This window comes from Lutra lutra, chromosome 7 (assembly GCF_902655055.1).
Source record: "Lutra lutra chromosome 7, mLutLut1.2, whole genome shotgun sequence".
NCBI classification, from domain to species: Eukaryota; Metazoa; Chordata; class Mammalia; order Carnivora; family Mustelidae; genus Lutra; species Lutra lutra.
Genome location: NC_062284.1, coordinates 1172821 through 1196778, shown reverse-complemented (window position 1 = coordinate 1196778; position 23958 = coordinate 1172821). Strand labels below are relative to the sequence as shown.

General features: G+C 55.7%; 1 protein-coding gene across 2 annotated transcripts in view; it reads left to right on the top strand.

Moving 5' to 3' along the window:
- Positions 1–22558, top strand: part of MTHFS (methenyltetrahydrofolate synthetase) — a 35170-nt gene extending 12612 nt beyond the window's left edge. The window contains exons 3-4 of one of the 2 annotated variants that reach the window (XM_047739313.1): positions 22164–22426; positions 22464–22558. In XM_047739313.1, coding sequence (XP_047595269.1) covers positions 22164–22399 — 236 coding nt within the window. In that variant the 3' untranslated portion in view covers positions 22400–22426; positions 22464–22558. Of the gene's footprint in view, positions 1–22163 lie in introns of both variants that reach the window. The other variant, XM_047739312.1, reaches the window with a different exon arrangement.
- The last annotated feature ends 1400 nt before the right edge of the window (positions 22559–23958 follow it).

Here is a 23958-nt window from a genome sequence, read left to right as displayed (position 1 = left end):
CTGGCCCGGGGTAACGATTCATCGAGGGTCCCGGTGCCCACGGACGGGTCATTCAAGGGACTAAGCCGGGTGACTTAACTCCCCACATACAGAACCTCAAGTTTTAAACGGTTTTTCTTGTTCAATTTTTATTTTTTTAACCTCTGATAGAAACATTAAAATGTCCATTAGGCTTATGTACATTTTTGTCTATATTCAATGCAGAGAAGAGGCAGAATTTTTAGGAGGAGTTTGAATTAGAACAAAGTAAATTGTGATCTTTACGGTGAGAGCTGTGTGCGGACAAGCCCCACCACGGCTTCCTGTGGCCTCAGAGACAGTGCCTCGTCTTGCCCAGCAAGGGGTCCCTCATTCTCTGTCCGTCTGTCCCTCCGTCCCCCCAGAGCCCTCTCCTAAGGATTAACAAACAGTCTTGGGCAGACCCAGGGACCCTGGAGCCCTCCATCTTGTTCCTCTGTTGTGTGGCAAGAGCCAGGAGCGTCTGTTCGAATGCCTTCAGCAGCGAAACACCCTTTACAATTCTTCATTATGGCATTTTGAAAGGCCACAAGACTGGGATGTTCCTTTATGATGCATTATGACATGTTCTTTCTAGAAAAACGGTTAGAGAATTTTCCGCGTAGAAACACAAAGGTAAGAGGTGACCTCAGGGACGCCGAGTCGGTAGATGAGAGAAAATCTCCCCTTTGCCCGTGGAGCCTGGTTAGTGCTGGGCTGAGTTCTCCGCTCCAGGGTGTGGCGGGACCTGTCACCCGGCCGTCCTGCCGACACTTGCCATCCTCACCTCCCACTGCTGCCAGAGGGACCCGAAAACTCACCTGGCTTGGACTCCAGCCGCGCCTGGAACAGAAGTCCCGCCTCCGTAGCAATACCGAGCGGAGAGGTGTGAGTGTGTGGGTGCCCACGTGTTTCCTCTTTCTGAGAAGGCCTCTGTGCCTTTAGCCTGAAATGCCCCTCATCTTTGTCAGCGTGCTGGGATCGGAATCATCCTTTTCAAGGCCCAGCTTAAATGTTAACCCCCCCAAATACAGCAACTCAGCTGCTGTAAGCTCCTTGCCCACCCACCTCCCCCCCCCGCCATAAGTGCTCTGCATGTTGGGTAATGGCATTGTACGCCCTTACCGCGAGTGCAGCATAGTTTTGCTTTTGAAAATCCTGTGCTGGAAGCCGTCACCCCGGAAGTTCCCTCCCCCATCTTTATGATGGTGGTGATGATGATAAGAGCATAGAGGACTGGCTTCACTCTCCTGGCGATGGTCCCCGCGTCCACGCTGTGTTTTCAGCCATGGGCACGAACCTGCGATTGTCCCTGTCCACACACATTCTCTGTCAGGGGCCATGTGGTAAACACGAGAGGCTTGGCAGGAGTCTTGCCATGTGGGGTTCGTGGGCTCCTGAGTGAGGGGCTGGTTCCGCGACGAGGGAGAGAGGGCAGGTGGGTGTGAGAGGGGAATAGGGGTGCAGATGGACAAGCAGCGGCCTCTGCCACGCTCCGCCCGACTGGCTGTGGCCTCGGGCTGCCTCCACAGTGGACACCCGCAGCCCCGACTCGTGCAGGACCATACCCGTCCTGCATCTGAGCTTGACTTTCATCCTGCAGGTGCTCCCCCGAAATACTGTAATCAGGGGAGTGACGGGGACAGTCTCTGTTTTGGAAAGACCGTGCTGCTAGCCCTAGGAGGGGGCGGGCTGGGGAGACAAAGCCCACCGAGACGCGGAGCGGTGTCAGCAGGGAATGTGCTGGAATAGGAGGGTAAGTGGCCGCCACTCAACGGACAGAGAAGACACATGGGCCCTGACACAGGCAGGGTTTGTCTTGGTGACAGGCCACGTCAGGCCACTGGAGCACAGCCCGGCTTTGGGGTGTGGTGCTGTTCACCGAGCTGGGGGCGTGGGAGGGGTGGGGAGCAGGAGTGAACCTGATTGAGGGGGCTCTGGGGCCCCCAGGGGCGGCTGTAGGTAGCTAGTGGGGTGCAAAGATCCAGAGGTCAGGAAACAGTGACGTGGATTCGGGAGTCGTGGGGGTAGGACTCTGCACTGATGGGGTGAACCCCAATTTTATAAGCAGGAGCCAATGGGTGGACCATGAGACTGTGACAGACATGGGCCAGAGTGGTGGTCATTCCCTCATCTATAAGAGGTTTTTTTAGGTCATGGGTTCTTGAAATTATTTCTTAGATCAGTATCGTTTGCAAAAAGTAGGGAGAAAATGTAAGTATAAATTTGGAAAGGGTCAGCTAGAAGGAGAAAACAGCCTCTAAGTCCACAGAAATGGGCGTCCGTCTTGTGCTTGACTCCAGAGGCCGCGGGTCAGGTCGTTCTCCGTCCGTCAGCTTTTGCCGTAGAAAAAAAAGATGAAAGGGAGGCTGTGTTTTGCAGCGAGACACTCTTTTCTCGGGGCTTATATGATCGAGGGAAGTGGGAAATTAGAAATACGACCGCAGCCTGCGCTCGCCCAGCAGCCTGGGCCTTCTCGCCCTTCAGGGGCGATCGTGAACTTCGTGTTTGTGGCTCCACGATCCGCTAGCGCTAAGCCGTAAGGAAGAGCCGCACGCGGCAGGACTGGCCTCTCGGGCACCCTCCATGGGCTTGGCAGTAAAGCGAAAAGTGCTGAAGGCAGGCATGACCTACATACACTGTTCTGTCCGTGGGCGGGAGGAGGCCCGGCCGCGTGGAAGCCGCCACAGCCTCACAGTGAGGATACAGTTTGCGAGTGGGAGAGCGGGAAGGCCCGGGGCGTCAGGCTGCCGGCGGCTGGGCCCGTCCACGCCGCGCGGTGTTTCCGTGAGTGCAGGACGGATGCAGAAGACGAGCCCACGGGCAGCAGCTCCTTCGCTCTTCATGGAAACGATCACGCGCGCGGGGCCGTGATTTCGGAGGTCGAGTGAGGGACACGATGACCAGTCAGAGTTGCCCCATTCATTCCCCAGACCTGAGCGCGGCAAACGCTGCAGGGTTCCCCTCCGTCGTCTGTGTGTGCTCTTCTTTTTTTTTTTTTTTTTAAAGATTTTATTTATTTATTTGACAGAGATCACAAGCAGGCAGAGAGGCAGGCAGAGAGAGAGGAGGAAGCAGACTCCCTGCTGAGCAGAGAGCCCAATTCGGGGCTCGATCCCAGAACCCTGAGATCACGACCCTAGCCGAAGGCAGCGGCTTAACCCACTGAGCCACCCAGGCGCCCCTGTGTGCGCTCTTCTTAAACTCGGTGCAGACAGTGTGATGCTCTGCTTTCTGCTCTGCGTTTCGCTTTTTCACTTGTTAAGAAAACTTAGAATGACTTGCACGGCCGCACACAGCGATCAACTCCGTGTTGTCAGGGGTCGCGAAGTGTCGACGTGCTCTGTCCGCAGCGGTCCTGTGCTGATGGACATCAGGCTGCTTCCCTTTTCTAAGTTACAAGCAGTGGCCTAGAGAGCACCGCAACACGTGTCCGTGTATTCTCGCAAGTCGCTCTGTCAGGCCGCTTAGCCTTGCAGTGGGGACGGGGGCGGAAGTCCCGTGGGTGCATCCCTTGTGCTTCCCAGGAGAGGCCGTGCGGCTTTGCACAACCATATCCGTCAGCTTTGCACACCCACCTCTGGCGGTTTCACACACCCATGTCCGGTGGCTTTGCACACCCACCTCTGCCGGCTTTGCACACCCACCTCTGCCGGCTTTGCACACCTACGTCCGAGCGGCTTCGCACACCCACTCCTGGCGGCTTCGCACACCGAAGTCCGGCGGCTTCGCACACCGAAGTCCGGCAGCTTCACACACCCACATCCGGCGGCTTCGCACACCCACCTCTGCTGGCTTCGCACACCCACGTCCTAGGGCTTCGCACACTCATGTCCTAGCGGCTTCGCACACCCACCTCTGGCGGCTTCGCACACCATGTCCGGCGGCTTCTCACACCCACCTCTGGCGGCATTACACACCCATGTCCGAGCAGCTTCGCACACCCACCTCTGGCGTTTTGCACACCCACATCCGGCTGCTTTGCACACCCACCTCCGGTGCGGAACAGGGCCGTTTCCTTTCCCGGGACAGATGGACGAACGCGGCAATGATGAACGTCCACGCGCTCATGAGCCCTTACCGTATACCGGTCGTGGGCGACGCCTTGTAAGGAAAAGCCGCACGAGGTCCAGGGTCCAGGGCACCCGGGGTGCAGACTGCGGAGGACGGAGCCCGCTATGTGGAGGGCAAGGGGAGCAGTGGGTTTGGTCCCTGGCTCCATCATGGACTGGCCGAGGGGACGTGGGAGACCTCGTCATCCCTCTGAGTCTCGGCCCCTCATTTGGGGATGCAGACAGCGAGGCCTGTGTCGCTGAGGCGTCACGAGGGCTGCATGAGAAACTCTGGGTGAGGCTTCTACCCTGCTCGTGACGTAGCAGGCACTGTCGATGGCGGTGATGCCCATCATTTGTGGGGTGGTGGCCGCAGGCCTGGCGACGGGGGCGCCACGGGGGTGTGCCCGGAGCACCCAGGGGTCCAGGGTGGAGGCGCTCTCGGTTTGATGAGTCTGGGAGGACGTGGCTGAGCCAGGCCTTCAGCGTGAGGCCGGGGTTGGTTCCCCGGGGGGCGCTGTCGGGAGGAGACGGGGCGCCACGGCAGTAACCCGGACACACGTTGAAGAAGGTGGGCCGCAGACTCCGGAGAAACCCGCCTGGGGCATCTCACCACCCGTGCTGCGTGGATTCTCAGCCCTAGAAGTAACGGTGTGGACTCACCAGTGCTTCTGGTTTTGTTTTGTAGAATTAACCAAGAGGAATTCCTCAATCTCGTTCTAATCTCCTTCTTCCTTCTTTGAAGAGCTGCAGTGGTTAACATGTTCGTTATGGCAAATGTCAAAATCTGTGCTAAGCTTTGTGTTTTTTAACCTAATTTGTCTTTTGTAAAGTGCTATTCTTTGCCCCATTTATGTTGGGGAGTAAATATATTTTTTGTGTTCATCATTTCCTTTCCAGCTGGTAACAATTCTTTATTAAATTTAGCCACGAGTCAGCCATGTATATGCTGTAAATGTTTTTATCGTTTTCTTTCTAACTTTGTGTGTGTTTCTGTTTTGAGGGGTACAGATGGATTAAATCCTTATTAGTGAGATCAGTCTTTTCCTTTACAATTTCTGCCTTTGGCTTCATTTTTAGAGAGTCTTTCTACATTCTAGAGAATATAAAAATTTTTATTTTATCCTAGTCCTTTATTTTTTCAAGTTAAAATATTAATTTGGGGGACACCTGGGTGGCTCAGTGGGTTAAGCCTCTGCCTTCAGCTCAGGTCATGATCCGGGGGTCCTGGGATCAAGCCCTGCATTGGACTCTCTGCTCAGCAGGGAGCCTGCTTCCCCCCGTTCTCTGCCTGCCTCTCTGCCTCCTTGTGATCTCTGTCTGTCAAATAAATAAATAAAATCATAAAAAAATAAATTATTAATTCTTTTTGAACATGTGTTCATGTATAGGAGAGGAACCTAATTTTTTACTTAAAAAAAATAGTCAGATGTCCCAACAACATTTCATAAATAATGTGCCCTCTCCCCACTCCTTTGAAATGCCACCGTTTTCAGGGACTACATTCTTGTGTGTTTTGGGTCTGTTCCTGGATGTGTTGGTCTCCTCCACAGGTGTGTCCCAACCCTGACGTACGATCGGTGTGGCCAGGTGTGACCCCTCAGTGCACGGTGATGCTGCTAGATGGAGTCCAGCCCCCACAATTCTTAGTTTAAAAAATTTAGCAGACTATTGTGAACCCTTCATTTTTGAGATTAACTTTAAAATTATCTTGTCAGTTTCTTCCCCACATCCTCTAGAGATCTTGGTTGGAACTGTGTTAAAGTTCGAGGCTAGTTTGTGGGAAATACATTTTTTTACATCATTCAAGTGTCTGTAGGAGTGCGGTCTCCCCCGTTGTCCCAGGCCTGTTCCAGGTTCCTCTGTAGACGTGTTTGGTTTGAGTCATACTGTTGCTGATTGTTGCTTGTGAAGTGCATTCCTAGTCAATTAGTATTTTTTGTTACTGTGAGTAGAATATTTTTCCATGTGTTGTCAAGTTCTTGTTGTGCAGGAAAGCTGAGGAGCGTGGGCTCAGATTTCCAGATGGGACCAGAAGTCTTGGAAGCAACGTTAAAGTTATTTTCTTCAATGTTTTCTTAAGTCCTAGAAAACCGAATATTAAAAAACTTTATTTTTTTCTAAAATGTCATTTATTTGAGAGAGAGAGAAAGAGCACAAGCAGGGAGAGCAGCAGAGGAAGAAGCAGACTCTGCTGAGCAGGGAGCCTGATGCGGGACTCAGTCCCAGGACTCCAGGATCATGACCTGAGCTGAAGGCAGATGCTTAATTACTGAGCCCCCCATGCGCCCAGAAAACTTAATGCAATGAGAAGCTTGCATCGCTGATGTCATGTGTTCAAAGTGAGGTGTCCCAGGCTGGGTCCTTAAGGGCTGTTGAACTTGTGGGTGCTGAGGGTTCCCCAGTTTCCAGCAGATGTCAGCATGGGTCCGAGATGGTTTTTTCTGCGGTATCCCACATCTCACCTCTTTATTCACTTAACTAGCACACACTGTTGGGCAGGAGGGGATTTCGGAGATCCTCTGACTCACTTCTTCCGTCCTACAGCTGGAGGCACAGACCTAGACAGGAAACGACCCATCCGAGGTCACACAGGCACATGGGGCGAGGCCAAAACCCAGATGTTCTTGTAAAACCCAGATGACGGTAAAAGTCAGCCACCAAAGTCACAGAGAAGAAAAGTGTGTAGGCCCCACCTAGAAGTTACATTTTGGGGGAATGGAAGAATGCTGTTTGATTTGTCTGGGTAGCTCTATAGAGACTCTTGATGATGTTAGGTTCTTGGGTTATAATAATTGGGTGAAACAAACTGAAAACAGCTAACTTTTGTTGCCCGAATGTAGCATTACTGGGTGCGAGGATGACCCTTGTTCTGGTGTCCCTTCTTCGTCCCGCTGTGGATAGAACACTAGCAGTTGTGTGTGGGCAGTGGGATAACTGTACGCCCTCTCCGCACGGCCTGGCTTGTGAGGTCGGGGGGATGTCCTAGAAACCACTCGGTTCCACATGCCATCAGGAGTCCGTGATCTTTTCCAGCAAAGACACCAAGCAGGAGAAAAAAGGTTTTTTGTTCTGCATCGTGAGAAATCGGGGCAGGAAGTGAGAGGCGCACTTACAGGCCACATTAGACAAAGTGAGAAAGTGGGTGATGCCGAGTTTCAGAAAGACCTCCTCCCTTTACTCCGCCAACCACCTTGTCCATGTCTGCTTGTGGGAAGCATGGCGGGGGGGGTTCATCTGTAGGGCAGAGGCAGGACTCCAGCGGGCGCCTGTGGTGAGCCCCAGCACTCCCTGGGCTCGGGGGCCATGAGAGCCCCGTGCATTGGGTGCAGCTGAAGGAAGTCATGGTGGGTTGAGCCTTGAAGGAAAGTTAGGAGTCACCTGAGTACAGACACTTGGCAGGCAGGACACGCATGTGGCAGGCTGGAGAGCGCGTGGGTCCAGGCAAGTAGTGAATACGTTATAACCACTCTCCCTTAGGTGAGGGGCTGTGTTCCCGCCCCCCAGAGGATGCCTGAAACCACGGAGGCCCGGGACCCGAAGTACTCGATGTTTTTTCCAGTCTGTACGTACTTAAGGTGAAGTCGAGTTAATAAACAAGACCCCATAGGAGGCGAATGACAGACACTCATAATGAAACGGCACAGTTAGAATGATACTGTGATGAAGGTTGCCTGGGCGCTGTCGCTCTTGCTCTCAGAACACCTGTTGTCCCACACTCAGCCACTGCTGTGAGCTCATCCCAGCCCGCAGGAGGAGCTGAGTGAGGGGAGGGCTGCGACCCACTGACTGACGGGCCGGCCGGGGCTGTGTTACGGGGAGAGTCACCTGCTCACAGCCCAAGGTCGGCCACACACGGAGACCCCAGCCAAGGGGGGATGCTCTGTTGTGCTTCGAGCTTGAGGTCTGTCAGAGGAAGGCGAGATCCAGGGTAGATGGGAGCTGGTTTGGTTCGAGATTCTTGGAGTTGGAGGTCACAGCAGGAGATGCCTTTTCTGAACGTTTTTGAAACTTGTTATTTTGAAATAATAAATTACAGAAACAGCTGGTGGGGGGGTGCTGGGTTCTATTCCCCCAGCCTGCCTCCGCAGTGGCATCTCCCAGATCTGTGGTGGAGTGGTGACCACGGGACACGGGTCCCACTGCAGCTAACTCCGTGTCACCTGTATACATGCGCACGCCACGGTGTGCAGGACACGTACACGCGCTTCTGTGTGGTTCTGTCACACGTGCAGATTTGTGCAGTCACTACCCAAATGCAGGCGTGTCCCTCCTAGTAAAGGTTTCAGGGAGCTCTGGGGGATATCCAGTTTTCCTGTTGGCTAAGGAGTCCAGGGATGGGTTTGTAGTCTGGAGGCCTGGCCGCCGAGGCTGCCCCCAGGAGCGCCGCTGAGACAGTGCTGCTGGCACAAGGGAGGAGCTGGCGGGTTTGTGACAAATCTTAACAAGGAATGAAATCGCTTAACTAGGAACATTTTTTATTTTTTTTTAAAGCAGACTCCACACCCAGTACAGAGCCCGATGCAAGGCTCGATCTCATGACCTTGAGATCAGGACTCGGACGCTCAGCCCACGGAGCCGCCCAGCGTCCTTCACTAGGGGTATTCCATGTAGAATTTGTTTAGGATGGCAGGAAAGTCAGGTTCTTTCCTGAGGTCTCGAGGATGCTGTCCTCTCCCTCTGTGACTCCCCGACATGCCCCGCGAGTTCGGATTCTGCCGCAGTCCGTGCGTTCCTGGTCCTCTGTCCCGGCCTCTCCATCCTGACGCGCCGGGCTCCTCCTCCACCTTCCACGGCTGGTCGGGCCAGCGCCCCTCCACGCGCCGGTTTGCCTGGGCGAACCCCCTTCTCCGCGGACGCCGGCCTTCCTCCCACCCCTGCACTTCTTCCCTCGTCACTTACGTCACCCCAGCGTGGGGATGTGAGACGTGCGCACTCGTCCGCGTGCACACCGTGTGTCGGGTGTGTCGGATCCCGGAATCCGGAGAGTTACGTGTGTCCATTCGGTGAGCTGCCGCGAGCCCTTTCTCCTCGTTCCCATCCAGCCACTCTAGCAGGTGTTGGGGAACGTGAAAGGCTCCGAGGGCAGGTTTCTCCCCAACCAGAAGGCTTCCAGAAGCAGGTCACAGGGGTGGCTGGAGTGAGAACGGCACTTGGGACCCGTCAGAAGACGGCGTCTGTGAATACCAGCGACTGTTGTTTCCAAGTCCCCGGTTACCTTATCTTGGGCCTGCAGTAGCAGAATCTGTCGCATGCGATCCACGGCTCATGGGAGCCAGGCCACGAGTCCTCCCAGGTCGCAAAGAGATACCGTGCCCTGGGTGGTTTATTTTAGCAAAATGTACAGAGCCAGAGAGTTTGCAGGACTTCGAAGTGCTCATTCACGTGCTGGCGAAAGAAATGGTGGAAACCAGGAGAAGCTTCCATCTTGCTAATAAGCTCGTGAGGTGGAGGGACGATGCCGTCGTTATTCAGGCTGATGACTTCGAGGGCTGATCTCCAGAAAAGTGAGAACAGCAGGCAGCTCTGGAAACCCCTGTGGATTTGCCTGGCGGGAGGGACCGTTCTTCATGGCTCTCCCGTGCACCAGGGTCCTCCTGTCCCCGGAGCCCGGCTTCACAGGGCCCATGCCTGGGACAAACTGCCTGCCCCACGCGCCTGAATTTTCCTGAGCAGCCACCTCTCCCTGTGGAGCTCGGGAACATTCCACGTGTGCAATGGCCTTGCAGAACGGACCTCGGCTACCTTCCCTCTTGCCCGTCGGAGCCTCTGCCCGAGCTCCACAGCCCCAGGCCCTGGCAGACAGCCTCCTGCTCCCCGTCTCGGTAAATCAGCTATTTCAGAGATGCCGTTTCTGTGCAGTCATATGGCATTTGCTTTTCCATTGTTGGCCTCCTTTATTTCTTGATTGTGTCACATGGATGGATGAGGAATTGTCCTTAAAGTACTCCAAACCTCAAAGCTTTGCTCATAAACCGAGCTGAGAAATGGAATCGTTCTGTCCACTGGTGTTGCAGGTGGGCGAGGGGACGCGCACGGCCAGAGGCTGCCGGAAGTTAGCGGGGATTGCAGGACGTCCCGCAGCATCTTCTCAGTGGGAGAGAACTTCCGAGGGGCCCCGTGGTGACCAGCAGCAGGGACAGTGTCGCAGGCTCGGAGCCAGAATGAATGTGACCCTGAGAGCCATTTGGATGAGGCTGCTGCCGCGGGTCCGTTTCCTGCACGGCCTTCTGCACGTCTGGGGTTCAGTTTAATTCTCTTTCTCTGGTAGGACTAATTGTGGTCTGCGTCTGCTGGGTGCAGAGGAGCCAGGCTGTGCTGTTACTGTTGCAACTTTGTAGCAGCCCCAGGGCTACTGTTTCTCCTTTGTAGGGGTACATTGTTGCCGTTTCTCCTTTCTAACAGTACCCCCTTATGGGTTCTTCTTTGTAAGGGTACATTGTTGCCGTTTCTCCTTCATAGCGGTACATTGCTACCATTTTTCATTTGTAACCTACCAGGGATGTTCTAAAGCTGGGCAGGCATGGCAGACGGTTTCTGTAAAGGGCTCTGTGCGCCCTCCGTTATCTGCTGTAGCCATGCAGCTTGCTGTTTCTGTGTGGACACGGAGCGTGGCTGTGTTCCATTGAAACTTGATTTACAAGGCACCTGGGGGGCTCCGTCGCTAAGGCCTCTGCCTTCTGCTCAGGTCACAATCTCAGGGTCCTAGGATCGAGCCTGTATCAGGCTCCCTGCTCAGTGGGGAGTCTGCTTCTCTCTCTTAGTCTCTCTCACTCTCTCTCTCAAATAAATAAATAAAATAAAATAAAATAAAAAAGAAAGAAAGAAACTTGGTTTACAAAAGCAGGCGATGGGCCAGATCTGACCCTCGCTGTGGTTGGCTGAGCCCCATCCTCTGGTGGGGGGACCTCACTGCTACCTCTCGGGTCCTTAGTGCCTCGCTTGCTGTTGGTCCTGTTGATGATTTAAGAAATGCAAATGAAATGATCATTTCCTAAGGACTTTTAGTCATTTATTAAGTTTTGGGCTTACTTTTGTATGCCGTGCTAGCCAGCTTTACGATACAGTAAAGGATATACCTAAAAAAGCAAACGTGTTTGAAGCGCATCTTCAGAGGGAGACGCAGAGGTTTTCTGAGGGCTCTGAAAGGATTTCTTGTTCTAAAAGAAGAGAGCTTTGTTCTGACGATAAAGATGAGACTTAGGAATGTAAAGAAATAATAAATACACCCAGTTCCCCAAACCCGGAAGTAAGCACGGATCACAGGCAGGTATAAATTGTTGGGTCCCTTTGCACATCCTCCCCCCCAGCAGCTGTCTGTCTCTGTCACTTGCTTGGTGCCGGGGAAGTCCCCTTGAGTGGACCATGTCACAGGCACCTGGTCCTGGCTTCTGGGTCTTCAGCCAGCGGGAGGCCCTGACAGAAAACAGAGGGTGTGGGAGGGAGAGCTCGGTGTTTGCTCCCTCCTGCCCCTGCCCTCGGTGCTTCCCCTGCCTAGACCCCCATCCTGGCCAGCGGCCCTTCTGGCTACAGCTCTCAGTACCTAGAGCCTTGCCCTCCCTGCTCCCATCTCTCCACCTGCGGGCCTGGAGGTGGCCAAGGCTCCCTGTGGGGGAACGTGCCCGCTGTCTGCTGCCTCTCAGCCCTGCCTGCCCTCTGACCTCTCCCTCCCGTACTCACTGCTCGGATTTCCCCAGTTCTACTGTGCTGTCTGCCTCTCACCATGACCTTAACCTGACTGACACATGGTTGTATCCGCTTGACTGAGCCCCCCCCCCCCCCAACCAGGGCTGGTAAGGAGCATGTCCCTTGTCTGCTTTATCCCTCCAGGCAGGGACCAAAGCGCCTCCACACCTTGCAAGCCCTGGGAAATCAGCGCCCACACTCCGCCTCTCGCATTTCCCGCCTGTACGGCCTTGAGCAGATGCGTGTTCTCTTTGAGCCTTGGTTTTCCTATTTGAAGAGCCGGGATAGTAATTCCCACCCTCGCGGGGCTGTTGGGGAGACACTGGGAGGTCATCTGGCCAGTCATGTTCTGGCACAGCGTCTGGCACTTACGTAGTTTTTAAATGGGGTTGTCAAAGAGTGACTCTAATTTCCTGGATTTGTAAGCAGATTCTCCTCTAGGGGCTTGGGCAAAGAGAGAGACCGGTGGAATGGGGAAAATGATTCCTGTGACACCTGTTTCGGGGACAGTGTGTTTGCGAGTCGCCCTGGCTCCCTGCTCTGTGCCGGCTGACCTGGAGCATCTCTGGCCTGCAGGGTTCTCACTGTGACAGCAGGTGGCTCTAGAGAGTCACCCTCCCCTGGCCCAGCATTCCTGTTACATGTGTTTGCATTCCTGGAGAAGAAGTGACTTTCGGAGTCACTGTGAAGAGAACAGGTTACTCGTGCCCAGAGTTTACCAACCGTGTGTTTGCTGAGTACCTGCTAGCGCCTTCACGTGCCGCCTTTGCTCCTTTGGTCGCCCCTGCTGCGGGTGGTGGTATGGTTTCCATCTTAGGGAGAGGACACCGAGTTTTAGGGGGAGACAGGCAATTTGAGGAATATTTTCCTTGGCGAGTCACTGGTAGGTCAGGGTCCCCACGCAGCATTCTCTCCGGAAGCACGCTCACCTGCCGCATCAAATGGCCTCCCAGGAAATTCTCGAGGGTCGATACTTCCAAAGGGTTTTAAAAATATCTGGGGGGAGGGTTTTTGGGTGGCTCAGTCAGTTAAGCATCTCACTCTTGATTTCAGCTCAGGTTGTGATCTTGGAGTCCTGGGATCGAGCCCCAGGTCAGGCTCTGCGCTCAGTGGGGCGCCTGCGTTAGATTCTCTCTCTCCCTCTCCTCTGTCCCTCTCCTCACTCATGCTTTCTGTCGCTGGCTCCCTCAAATAAGTCTTTTAAAAATTTTGGGTTATCTATGAATGTGGTAAAAAATCCAAACAGCAGAAGGACGGACTGAGGTGAGGGAGGTCCTCTTCTCCCCCAGTTTGCTTCTCCAGAGCTGGTCCCTGTTGCCGGTTTTCTTTGGACCCTTCCCGAGCTGTCCTGAAGAGGCTCAGCCATATTCTAGGGGCTGAATGGCCTTCATAGTTCACCTTAGCTCAGCTTCCGTGCTGTTGTCCCCGAGGTTTTCTAGGCTCCCTGGGTTGGTTGGGAGGGGGGTGTCGTTGGTGACACTCTCAGCAGCTAAGTCACCAAATACCACCCACGCTGCTTCTGTCTTGGCTTTCGGCCCTTCTAGAAGAGTCTGATTCCCGTCATCTCCACTTTGTTCATTTGGACATGTAGTCTGTGTTCACAGGGTTGAATGAAAGCGTGGAACTCATCAACACTTAGGCTTAACTCGAAGGCATGCAGAGACCGTCTCACATCCTGAAGACCTCGTTAGCGGATGAGTGGTGGCCTGCCTGGGGGCACGGAGGGAATGGCTCCCATGGCCGGTGTGGGCTCCCATGCTCCCGTGACAAGTACAGTCCCTGTATTTTGACATAAGTGTTAGGCCCTGTGTTCAAAGAGTAGATTTTAGAGTAACAACACAGAAATGATCAATCACAGATGATTGTCTTTCAAAGATGATTTTTGGGGAGGGCTCAGTCAGTTGAGCATCTGAGTCCTGATTTTGGCTCAGGTCACGACTTCAGAAGCATGAGAGCGAGTCCCGTGTTGCACTTTTCACTCACCAGGAAGTCAGCTTCGGGTTTCTCTCTCTGCCCCTCCCTCTGCTCGTGACTCTCTCTGAATAAATAAATCTTTTTTTTTTTTAAAGATTTTATTTATTTATTTGACAGAAAGAGAGAGGAGGAGAGAGAGCATAATTAGGGGAAGTGGTAGAGGGAGAATCAGGCTCCCCACCGAGCAGAGAGCCCCATGCGGGGCTCGATCCCATGACCCTGAGATCATGACCTGAGCTTCTCCCTCAGACTTAACCTCCTGAGCCACCCAGGTGCCCCAGTAAAGAAATATCTTTAAAAAAAAAGATGGCTTTTACTACAGTGTATTTGATTCTGCATGTAGGGTCCCAAAGGGCCAGAATGGCCCATGATGCAGCAGGGCGGGTGAGTGGCGCTGCGTTTACCGTGTAATGGAAGAGCACAGCCAGCTCTCTGCCCGAGGTGGTCGCCTCAGCGTCCCGCTCCCAGGGCAGCCTGCGTTTGCAGGGAGGTGAACGCTCGGAACCGTCGTGGTCATACCCGTCGGACGTCGTGCGTATTTGTACTGCGATCCCGTGACTGTGGGACCCCGTTCACCAGGACGGGGGACCCGGGGGAGAGGTCCTGCATCCCTCTGTTTTTTCAGAGGCACCCCGATGAGCCCAACGCATCTGGCAGCGACTTCTGCGGCAAGAGCCCTCCTGACTTTCTGGTTCTGGATTTTATTTCAGGATTTCGGCTCCTTGTGCCCCCAGGGTGCGTCTGTCAAGAGCGGCGGGCCGGGGAGTCTGGTCACAGCCACCGGTTAAGTTGACACGTGGCTTGAATGGCTGAGAAACTCTTTACGTCCCCACATGCTGTCCACCTCGGATTGCAGGTCGACGCAGTTTGACGGACGTCTCCCGGCTACTACAAGCTGGCGCTGGGACCCAGGCCCCGCAGCCCCCAGAAGCCTGCACACCAGCCCTCCCGGTGCTTCCTCCGTCCTGTGCCTGGCCCCGCGGGCGCCCTTGGCGGCAGGAGCGACGCCCCCTGGGAGGCAGCCTTCAGCTGTTTCTCTTCGGAGCTGAGCGCCCGTAAGGCGGCGTTCGGGTTCTCTGAGCGCGGAGCTCGGGTCTCTGTCCGTGAACCGGGTGTGTGAGCCCCGTCCTCCTGCCTCGCCCAGTGGATGTGCTGAGCCACCGATCTAGTCACCCCTCCCTCCCCGGCATGTAGCACAGCACTTGCCCTGTTGTGGGCGCGTGAGACATGGAGCCGCTGCTCCCTCTCTTCCCTTCTAGAAGCTAGACTGTGGGGAAGAGTCCGTGCACGGGAGGCGCGAACAGAGACAACTTGGATCTAGTCAGACGTCGCTCTGTCCTCACTCTGGCTTTCTCTCCTAGGAAATAGAACCGGACTTGGCATCATTCTGGGAAAAGGAGACAACTGTCCCCAGAAGGCGAGGAAGGGACTCCTCCCCCTCCTCGCCGTGTCAGATAAGGGCAGGCCACACCGCAGTTCATGGGCAGGGGGTGTTGCGTGGACGTTTAACTGACGTTTGTGCATGTCGGGACTGTCACGACCAGACAGGTCAACACAGCGATTAGAGGACCTTGCCGGCGTGGAGAACAGCATAGCAGGAGCCGAGACTGGCCCTCAGGACCTCATGGGGCCGGGCTGTGGGGCGGTGGGCCCCTTGGTGGAACGGGACTGCCCATGTTTCAGGACAGACCATGCTGGAGCCGTGATGGGGCTGAGGTGTGTGGGTCCTTCCCCCGACCCAGTCAGTGAACTTGGATGTTGTCTTTAAGAGACTCTGATTAACTCAAGGCTTTGAGCAGGGGGAGTCAGGACGAAGGCTGAGTTTGAGGGGATCCAGACAGGCAGGGCCTGGAGGCGGGTGCCCGCTGGACTTGCAGGAGGGACGCACGCTCGGGCAGACTGGTGCAGGCGGGCGCCCTGTGGCGGTGCAGTGGCACCTGGAGGGGGTGGCCCACAGATTCGGCCCCGGCCCTGTGCTAATGAGAGGAGGGGCAGGAAACAGCGCTGCGGGGCTCCCGGGCTCTGACATTCCTCATTTCCAGCCTTCTCTGCAGGATTAGGGCAAGGACAGGCCACCCAGGGCAGGAGTCAGAGGTCAGGGCGCCCGAAGAGGGTCCACGGCCAGCTGCCCCCTCCGTGGCTGGGGAGAACGAGGACGCCGTGCGCCGGCGGACTGTCCTCAGCACCCAGCGCAGTGCTTCCCGGCCCCGTCTAGGCACCGAGGAAACCCTCTGTCTTCGTTTTCTTTCTGGGCCTAGTTCCTGTTCTTTCTGTTTTGGTGCATAAAGGTCTGCGGCTCCGTGTCTGTCCTTGTGTCCCCGTGTCTGTCCTCGTGTCCCTGTGTCTGTCCTCGTGTCCCTGCTGGGTGCACCCTCGCCCCTGTGGTTTCCTCATGGCCGAATCTACTGCGTATTTTCCTGTCCTGACTATACTCATCCTTTCTGCCAGCGTTCTGGTCCCTTCTCCCTGAAACTCCTCCCTTATGTTCTAGGGCGGGCTCAGCAGCCAGCAGCCCACGGGCCACAGCGGACCCGCCACTGGCCTCGAATAAGCCTTCCTGGAGCACAGCCACATGCATTAGTGGTTGCTTTTGGACCATGGGGCTGAGTTAAGTGGTTGTAAGGACCCTGTGGCCATGAGCCTGGATTGTTTATTCTCTGACTGTATGAGGAATGTTCTGCACAGAGCCCTCCCCCGCCTCCTTCCACGCCCGGAGCTGAGAGCGCGGGTGCCAGCCCCTTCCAAGGGGATGTGGGAAGGCTCCGGCTGGAGGATCTTCTGGAAGACTGCAGACCCCCACCACTTCCCCAGCTACCGGGCTCGAGCAACAATGTCTGACATTTCTTAAAGAGAAAGGGAGCGCGCTTGGCAACAGCTTCTCATCAGACGCAGCCTGGCCTGGCCCTGGGCGGAGGCATTTACAGGCATCACCTAGTCTCACGGTCACGGCCAGCCTTCTGCGGCGGGCACTGTTTCCAGCCGCCTCTCCTCGCTCAGGGGACTGAAGCAGGAAAGCCTCCCAGAGGCAGAGCAGTGGAGAAGGAGCCTCAGGGCAGAGCGCCGCCGCCAGGGGCTGCCTCCAGGGGGCACTGGCAGTCCAGAGCCCGCCCAGACGGAGGGCAGCCCGGGTCTGAGCAGATGCAGGATGTGGGTCTGAAGCTTAGCCTTGGCCCTGGAGCGCAGAACCACCTTCATGACTGCGTGGGGCAGTCTCGGGCCTTACAGGGCGCGCGCTCTGAGCGGTGGGTGCAGTCTGGTGCGGCGGAGCTGTCTGTGAGGCACGCACGACTGAGCAGAATCAGGTGGGGTCTCCGTGCGTGTGGAGCCCTACGTCACTGCCCTCTCGCATGGAGCCCACGGTGAAAACGGAGCCACCAGAGGCACTTGGAGGACATGTGCACAGACCAAGCGTTTTTCCTGCTGTCTCTGTCAGGTTTTGACCTTGCAGGGCGTTCAGTAGGGTCTGGGGTTCCCCATTAGTGGGGACGGCCCAGGGTCGGACCGGTGGGTGCAAGGGGAGCTTGTTAAGCCTGCGTGTGACCTTCAGGCCTCGTCGGGGCCTTGCCTCTGGGGAGGGAAAGTATCCAGGACCATGCTGGGATGGTGTGACGCGGCCCGGGGTGTGCGTGGGGGAGGAGGGGGCACACATGGGACGATGGGGAGGACACAGGAGGAACTTGTAGCGACAGCAGACAGATGAAGTCAAGCAAGGAAACTCTGCGTTTCAGGAAGACACTTGGATTCGTCATGTAGACGCAGGCCAGAGCGGGCTTCTGAGGACCTGGAGCCGGGACCGCAGGTGACCCCATGGTTGAAGGGAGTCATACTACCTATCCTGTTGGCCACGGATCCAGCAGCAATACCCCAAACAGATTGTTGGGACTCCTACCCGAGAAGGGCCCTCTCACGGCCTCTTGTCACCTGAGAGTCCCAGAGCCATTCTCTGTGCTTACTCATTGTAGAGCTTGCTTCTAGCGACCGTGCGAGGTAACACTCGCCGTCTTCCCATCTCTAGGTGTTGCCTCCTCCATCCAGACCTAGGGGAGCACCGTGAGGGCTATAGTGCACGCGGGGCCTGTGACACGGGGGGGAGCGAGACCACCTGGACTGCAAGGGACTTGAGAAAGGTATTTTCTTGTCTCTCTGCCTCCTTTCTTCCTTCTCTTCTTCTAGTGGCCTGGAGGTGCGTGCTCTGAAATTCTGGCTTCCCTTCCTCACGTATCGACGGGTGGAAATCTTGATTTCCTCCTGGCTTTCCTTTTGGTATCTTTGCATTAAAAAAATGTGGTAAGTAACACATAATGTGAGAGCCATTCTCTCTCTCTCTCTTTTTTTTTTAATTTGACAGAGATCAGATAGGCAGAGAGGCAGGCAGAGAGAGGAAGGGAAGCAGGCTCCCCGCAGAGCAGAGAGCCTAATGCGGGGCTCCATCCCAGGACCCTGAGACTGTGACCTGAGCTGAAGGCAGAGGCTTAACCCACTGAGCCACCCAGGCACCCCGAGAGCCACTCTCTTAACAAAATTTTCAGAGTGGCGTCCACGTTGGCTCTGGGCACAGTGCGGGACAGCAGGCATCTGCCGTGTCTTCTCGTCCTCCCTGGTGAGGCCGGCAGCCAGGGCAGCCCCCCCGTGTCTTCTCCTCCCCGGCTCCCGCGACCCCACAGCACGTCCGAGTTCGGCTGCTCCAGGCACTCCCTGCGCGGGACTCGTGTGGTACTTGTCCTTCTGCACCTGGTTTATTTCGTTAACCTGGTGTCTTCCGCATCCATAGCAGGTCCGGGCTCCTTCCTTCCACGGCTGAGTAGCACCCCGTGCGCGAGCCTCCCTGTGCTTGTCCACGCAGCTGTCAGTGGATGTTTGGGCGTTTCTGCCTCTGGACTGTTGTGAGGGAGGCTGCTCTGAACAGGGGTGCCCAAAGCCCTCTTCAAGACCCGCGTTCCAGGGGCGCTCTGTGGCTAGTATGCCTAGTTCCACTTCTAGTTTTGTAAGGAAGGTTTGCACTGTTGACCGTAGGAGCTGCACCTTCTTGTGCTCCCCGCAACGATGCACGGAGTTCCGGTCTCCCCAGGGCCTCAGCAACATTCATTATATGCGGCGTTTTAAACGGCCATCCCAACAAGGGCACGGTGACGTGTCACTGAGGTATTGATGTGCTTTTCCCTGGTGACGAGTGACGTCGAACGTCTCCTTCTGTGCCTCTTAGCTCCAAAACTGAATCAGGGAGACACAGGAAGTCTCAACAGCGCAGTTACTAGTAACGAAATTGAGTTGGTAAACAAGAAGCTGCCCCGGGGCCCCTGGGTGGCCCCGTCGGTTGAGCGTCCGACTCATGATCTCAGCTCAGGTCATGTTCAGGTCATGAGTTCAGGCCCGGTGTTGGGCTCCACTCTAGGCATAGAACCTACTTCAGAAACAAAAACAAAAAGAAAAAACAAAAAACTCCCAATAAACAAGAGTCCAGGGACAGATGAGTTACAAGAAAATCTACCAAACATTTAAGGATGAGTTACTACTTACTGTCCTCGAATATTCCAAAAAAGAGGAAGAAATGCTTCCAGATTCGTTCTGTGAGGCCAGCATTACCCTCCTACCAAACCCAGATGAAGACACTATAGACACAGAAGATATCCCTGATGAACACAGACACCAAAGTCCTCAACAAAACACTGGCGAACCACATTCAGCGACACAGTAACAGCATCACTCCCAGTGATCAAGTGGGATTTATCCCGGGGCGTATCGAGGACGGCTCTGTACTCAACGGTCAGCCCACACGGTCCTCACATGAGCAAAATGAAGAATACAAATCGTGGTCACCCCGACAACTGCAGAAAAAGCCTCCGACAAAATTCAGCACCTATTCCTGATGACGGCTCTAAACAAAGTGGATCTGCGGGCGCAAACCTCCACACAGTGAAGGCCGTGGAGGAGAAACCCGCAGCCAACGTCAGTCCATGGGGAGGAACGGAGAACTTGTCCCCCAAGATCAGGGACAAGATGAGGATGTCCCTTCTTACCAGCGTTATTCAACGTAGTACCGAGTGTTTTAACCACAGCAGTTCAACAAGAAAAAGAAAGAAAAGGCATCCAGATGGGTGTGGAAGAAGTAAAGCCTCCACTATCTGCAGACGACATGGTACCACATATAAAAATCTGAGAGACTCCAGCCGAAAACTGCTAGGGTTGATAAAGGGTTACAGTAAGGTCCCAGATACAAAATTAATGTACGGAAATCACGTGTCTGTCGGCCCTTTCTGGTCTTCTCTGGAGAACCGTCTGCTCAGGTCCTCTGTCCGTGGGGGGGTCGGGTTGTTTGTTGTTTTTCTGCCGACCTGAGGGGGTCACTTTGCCTCTCCCTCCTGAACCTTCGTACCCCAACCTGGCAAACTCCTCTCTTGTGCCCCCTGCTCTTCAGTGGGGTCCTTCTGCCCTATCTGTGCCCCCTCGCCCCCGTCTCTCTGCTCCTGCGATCTCCCCTTACTTTCTGAAACGTACCCGAACCCAGTTCTGCCACATCCTTAAAAACCCAGGTCCCGCCAAGGTTCCCACGTGTCCTTCCCCAACCAGCCGGCAGACGGCCTGTCCCTCTGGCGAGGCCTCGGGGGTGCCCTGTCCCTGTTGCTTTCAGGCGGTCGGCAGAGCTTCCACGGGGATGGGGGTCACACACTCGCTCGTTTTATTCTGGCTGAGCTCCATCTCCGGCAGGAGCCTGGGAAGCGATGTGTGTGCATGTGTGTGCGTGTGTGTGTATGCGTGTGTGTGCGTGTGTAGATGACAGAGCCGAGCTTTCAGCCCCAGCGTGCTCTGGTGACACGGGAGGACCCAGAGCGAGCCCGGTCTCTGTGCACGCACCCCCGTTCATCCCATGGGAGGAGGAGGAGCAGGCCAGGGTTAGGGAGGAAAGGGAAAGTCGGAGACCAGGGCCGCGAGCAGGTTTGGCCAGAAAAGACAAGCCGGTTTACACGGAAGTTCACGACGGCTGTGGGAGGCGGGCTCCGTGGGCTTCTGGCAGGCGCGGCTTGGCAGGTGTGCGCTGGGCTCACGCCGCATGTCTGCGCGTAGTTAGAGCAGCTGCGGCCCGCGGGGGGCCAGCCTGGCCGGCAGTCTGAGCACCTCTCCCCGAACACCCTGTTCCCGAGGAGTCACAGCTTCCAAGCTGGGACGTTCTTGGCAGCGGGCTGCGTGGGGAGTGTGTCCGTGCCAAGCTCGAGGTCGCCAGAGGCTCCCACACAGCCTTCAGGCAGCCAGCAGGGGAGGCTGCTGGGCCCAGCCCCGAGTTGGGCATGTGCGGTGGCTCTTGATTTGTGCTGGTCCCACATACTTGCTGCTGGACGCTAGCAGGGCCCTCCAGCGGGACTGACCAAATCCAAGCAGCTCTCCACATCGTCTGTCCTGCCTCCTTCACGGACCTCCCCACGCCCCTCATAGTCGCCAGCGTTTTGTTGCCTCCAAGACCCTGCCTTGCACCCCGAGCCCCGGCAACCTGTTCTGTTTCGATAATGTGTGTCCACTCCTGGTCCCCGTGTTCCCTGTCAGGGTTCCAGCCAGAGGACAGTTGGGTCCCCCTTTTGTACCTTTAAAATGTCCCTGTCTGGGCTGAAGCCTGCTCTCCCGTGAGTCTGGGGAAGCTGACAGCCGGGCAGGCCTTGGCGCCCCCCACAGCTGACCTCATCTGCCTGATCGCTGACTTGGAGGACAGCTCCCTCCATTCCAGCTTCTCTCTGACCCTCTCTCGCCCCTCCAGTTGTCACGGTGCTGGGACACTGGCTCCCCAACCTGGTCGGTGTGTGGGATCGCAGAGATGCTTAAAAAAAGAAAGAAAAAATGTTCTTAGTCGCTATCCAAGGAAATTCTCTGTAGGTGTGGATGGGGTCTGGGAATCTGGCATTTTTTAACATATGGTTGACCTTTGAACTACTCGGGGGTTGGGGGTGCCACCCCCCATGTGGCCACAAATCCACATGTGACTCTCTTCTCCTCCAGAGCATACCTGCTAGTAGTGGCCTGTTGGCCGGAAGACTTGCCGTTGACACACACAGTTGGCGATCATGTCTTTTGCGCACTCTCTGTGTGCTGTGCTGTATCTCGCAAGGCACTAAGCCAGAGGAAGGCAAACATTGTCAAGAAAATTGTAGGGACGAGGAAGTGCATTTACAGCACTATCCCCTATTGTAAAACAAATCCACGTCACCATGGGCTTCCATGGTACAAACCCATGTCATCCGAGCTGTACACAGGAGAACGTCTGGAGACATGGGGATGGGCTCCCAGAGCCGCTGAGTGTCTGACCCGGATTCTCTGACCTGTGCTCACTGGATTTTCTAGAGCGGTCGTGTGTTTCTTCATCAGTTGAGGAGAGGATAGATGTCATTCCACAGTGGAACACAGACTCCTGAGGGGTCCGTCTCTTCCAGAAACTGTTCACCCTCTCACCTGTGCTCCTCTCTCCCGCAGGGGGCCTCGATCTCATCTTCGTGCCAGGTCTCGGCTTCGACAAGCATGGGAACCGCCTGGGGAGAGGCAGGGGCTACTATGACGCGTACCTGAAGCGCTGTCTGCGGGAGCAGGACGTGGGGCCCTACACCATGGCCTTGGCCTTCCGAGAGCAGATCTGCCTGCAGGTCCCCGTGGACGAGAACGACGTGAAGGTGGACGAAGTCCTGTACGAGAGCCGTCCCCCTAAACCCTGACGCCCGTGGCCATGGGCCGTGTCCCAGGGGAAAGCGGAGCCTGTCCGCTGCCGCGTGCATGCAGGCCACCTGCCTTCCAGTGTAATTGCACAACAGCTGATGCTAAACCACCTTCCCAAACCGGGCAGGACGTGAATAAAAACGCAGGCGATGACGGTGTGATCTGCAGCCTGTCTTGCTGGTTGGCGACGTGTCAGGAAGTCTCTGCAGCTTTTGGGGAGGTGGTGTGGTCCCAACTGAGGGTGAGGGCTGGGGATCTCGCCCCGTGGGGACACGGTCTCAGCGTGTCCTGTCCTGGGCCTGCCCACTCTTGGGCAGGCTGGGCAGACTCAGCAACTGTTCACTGATCTGTCCGTGTGTGCGCAGTTTCCCCGGAATGTTCTAGCACTTCATCGTGACTTCATTTGCTCCCCCTGCGATTCCATGTCTGATACTTTGTAGCTCTTGACAGTCTAGACCGAGACCTTTTAGGATTTAAATGCTTTAGTGCCATCTCCATGTCTCTGTGTGTTGGTCACTTAGGATTTAAGGTCTAATGTCCTGTGGGTTAGAAATACCTTGTTTGCTTGTGGTGTCTGCTTTGGAAATGAAACGCGCCGTGGGCTGTGGGCTGGCAGATGGCCTCCCAGCGTGGGAGCCGGGATTCTGCTCAGGAGGTTTGCTTGTGACCGGAAACCGGGCATCTTCCTAGATGCTGCTCTCATCCCCGCGCCCTGCCTGTGCCGGGGCCCGTGGTGTTCACCTCCGGAGTGCCGCTGTCACCTGTCCCCTCCCCTCTCCCATCCCCAACCCCTCGCTCCTGGGGTCCAGGCTCACAGCATTTGCAGGAGACCCCCCTTCTTGCCTCTTTTGCCCACAGTCTGGCGCCGTCCTCTGTTTCCCAAACTCCAGTCCAAGTGACCTTACAAAGCGTGAATCTGGGAGTCTGGCCGTTCAGGGCCTACAGGTAACAGGGAGCAGCCGGCTGCCTTCTCCTGCAGGAGGCCCCCTCTGCGGACGCACGCGTCTGTGCCCCTCCCCGAGTGGCATGGGTATCGCTTGCCTTTCGCAGCAGGTCGCATGCTTGCCCTGTGGGCCGCGATGCCCTCTCTCCTTTTGCTCACCTGGATGCTCCCATCTACCCTTCACGACTCAGCTCGAGCATCTCATCTTGTGTGGCATCTTCTTCCGTGGCCCCAGGCAGAGTTAGTGTCCCTCCACCCGTGTAAACAGCCCCGGTCATGTCCTCCTTGTCGCACTGTCCTGCGCATTGACTGTTGGCTGTCACATCTGCTTCTTCCCCAGACCGTGAGCTCCGAAGAGAAGGGACAGTGCTGGCCGTTTCCCGTACGTGGTGGATGCCTGCGTGCGCAGTTGGTGTTGGAGAGCGTGGGAATGAGGGAATGTGTTTATACCACGGATCCGTGTTCTTTGGATAATAGCATTTGATTTGGTGATTTATGCATGGAAGTAAAAAATGTTTTAAAATTGTGAGATTCATGAGATTCTGGAAGGCCGGGGGGGCTGCGGGTCTCCTGCCCAGAAGCGGTGACCCTGGTGGCCAGGACTGGGTGGTAGTC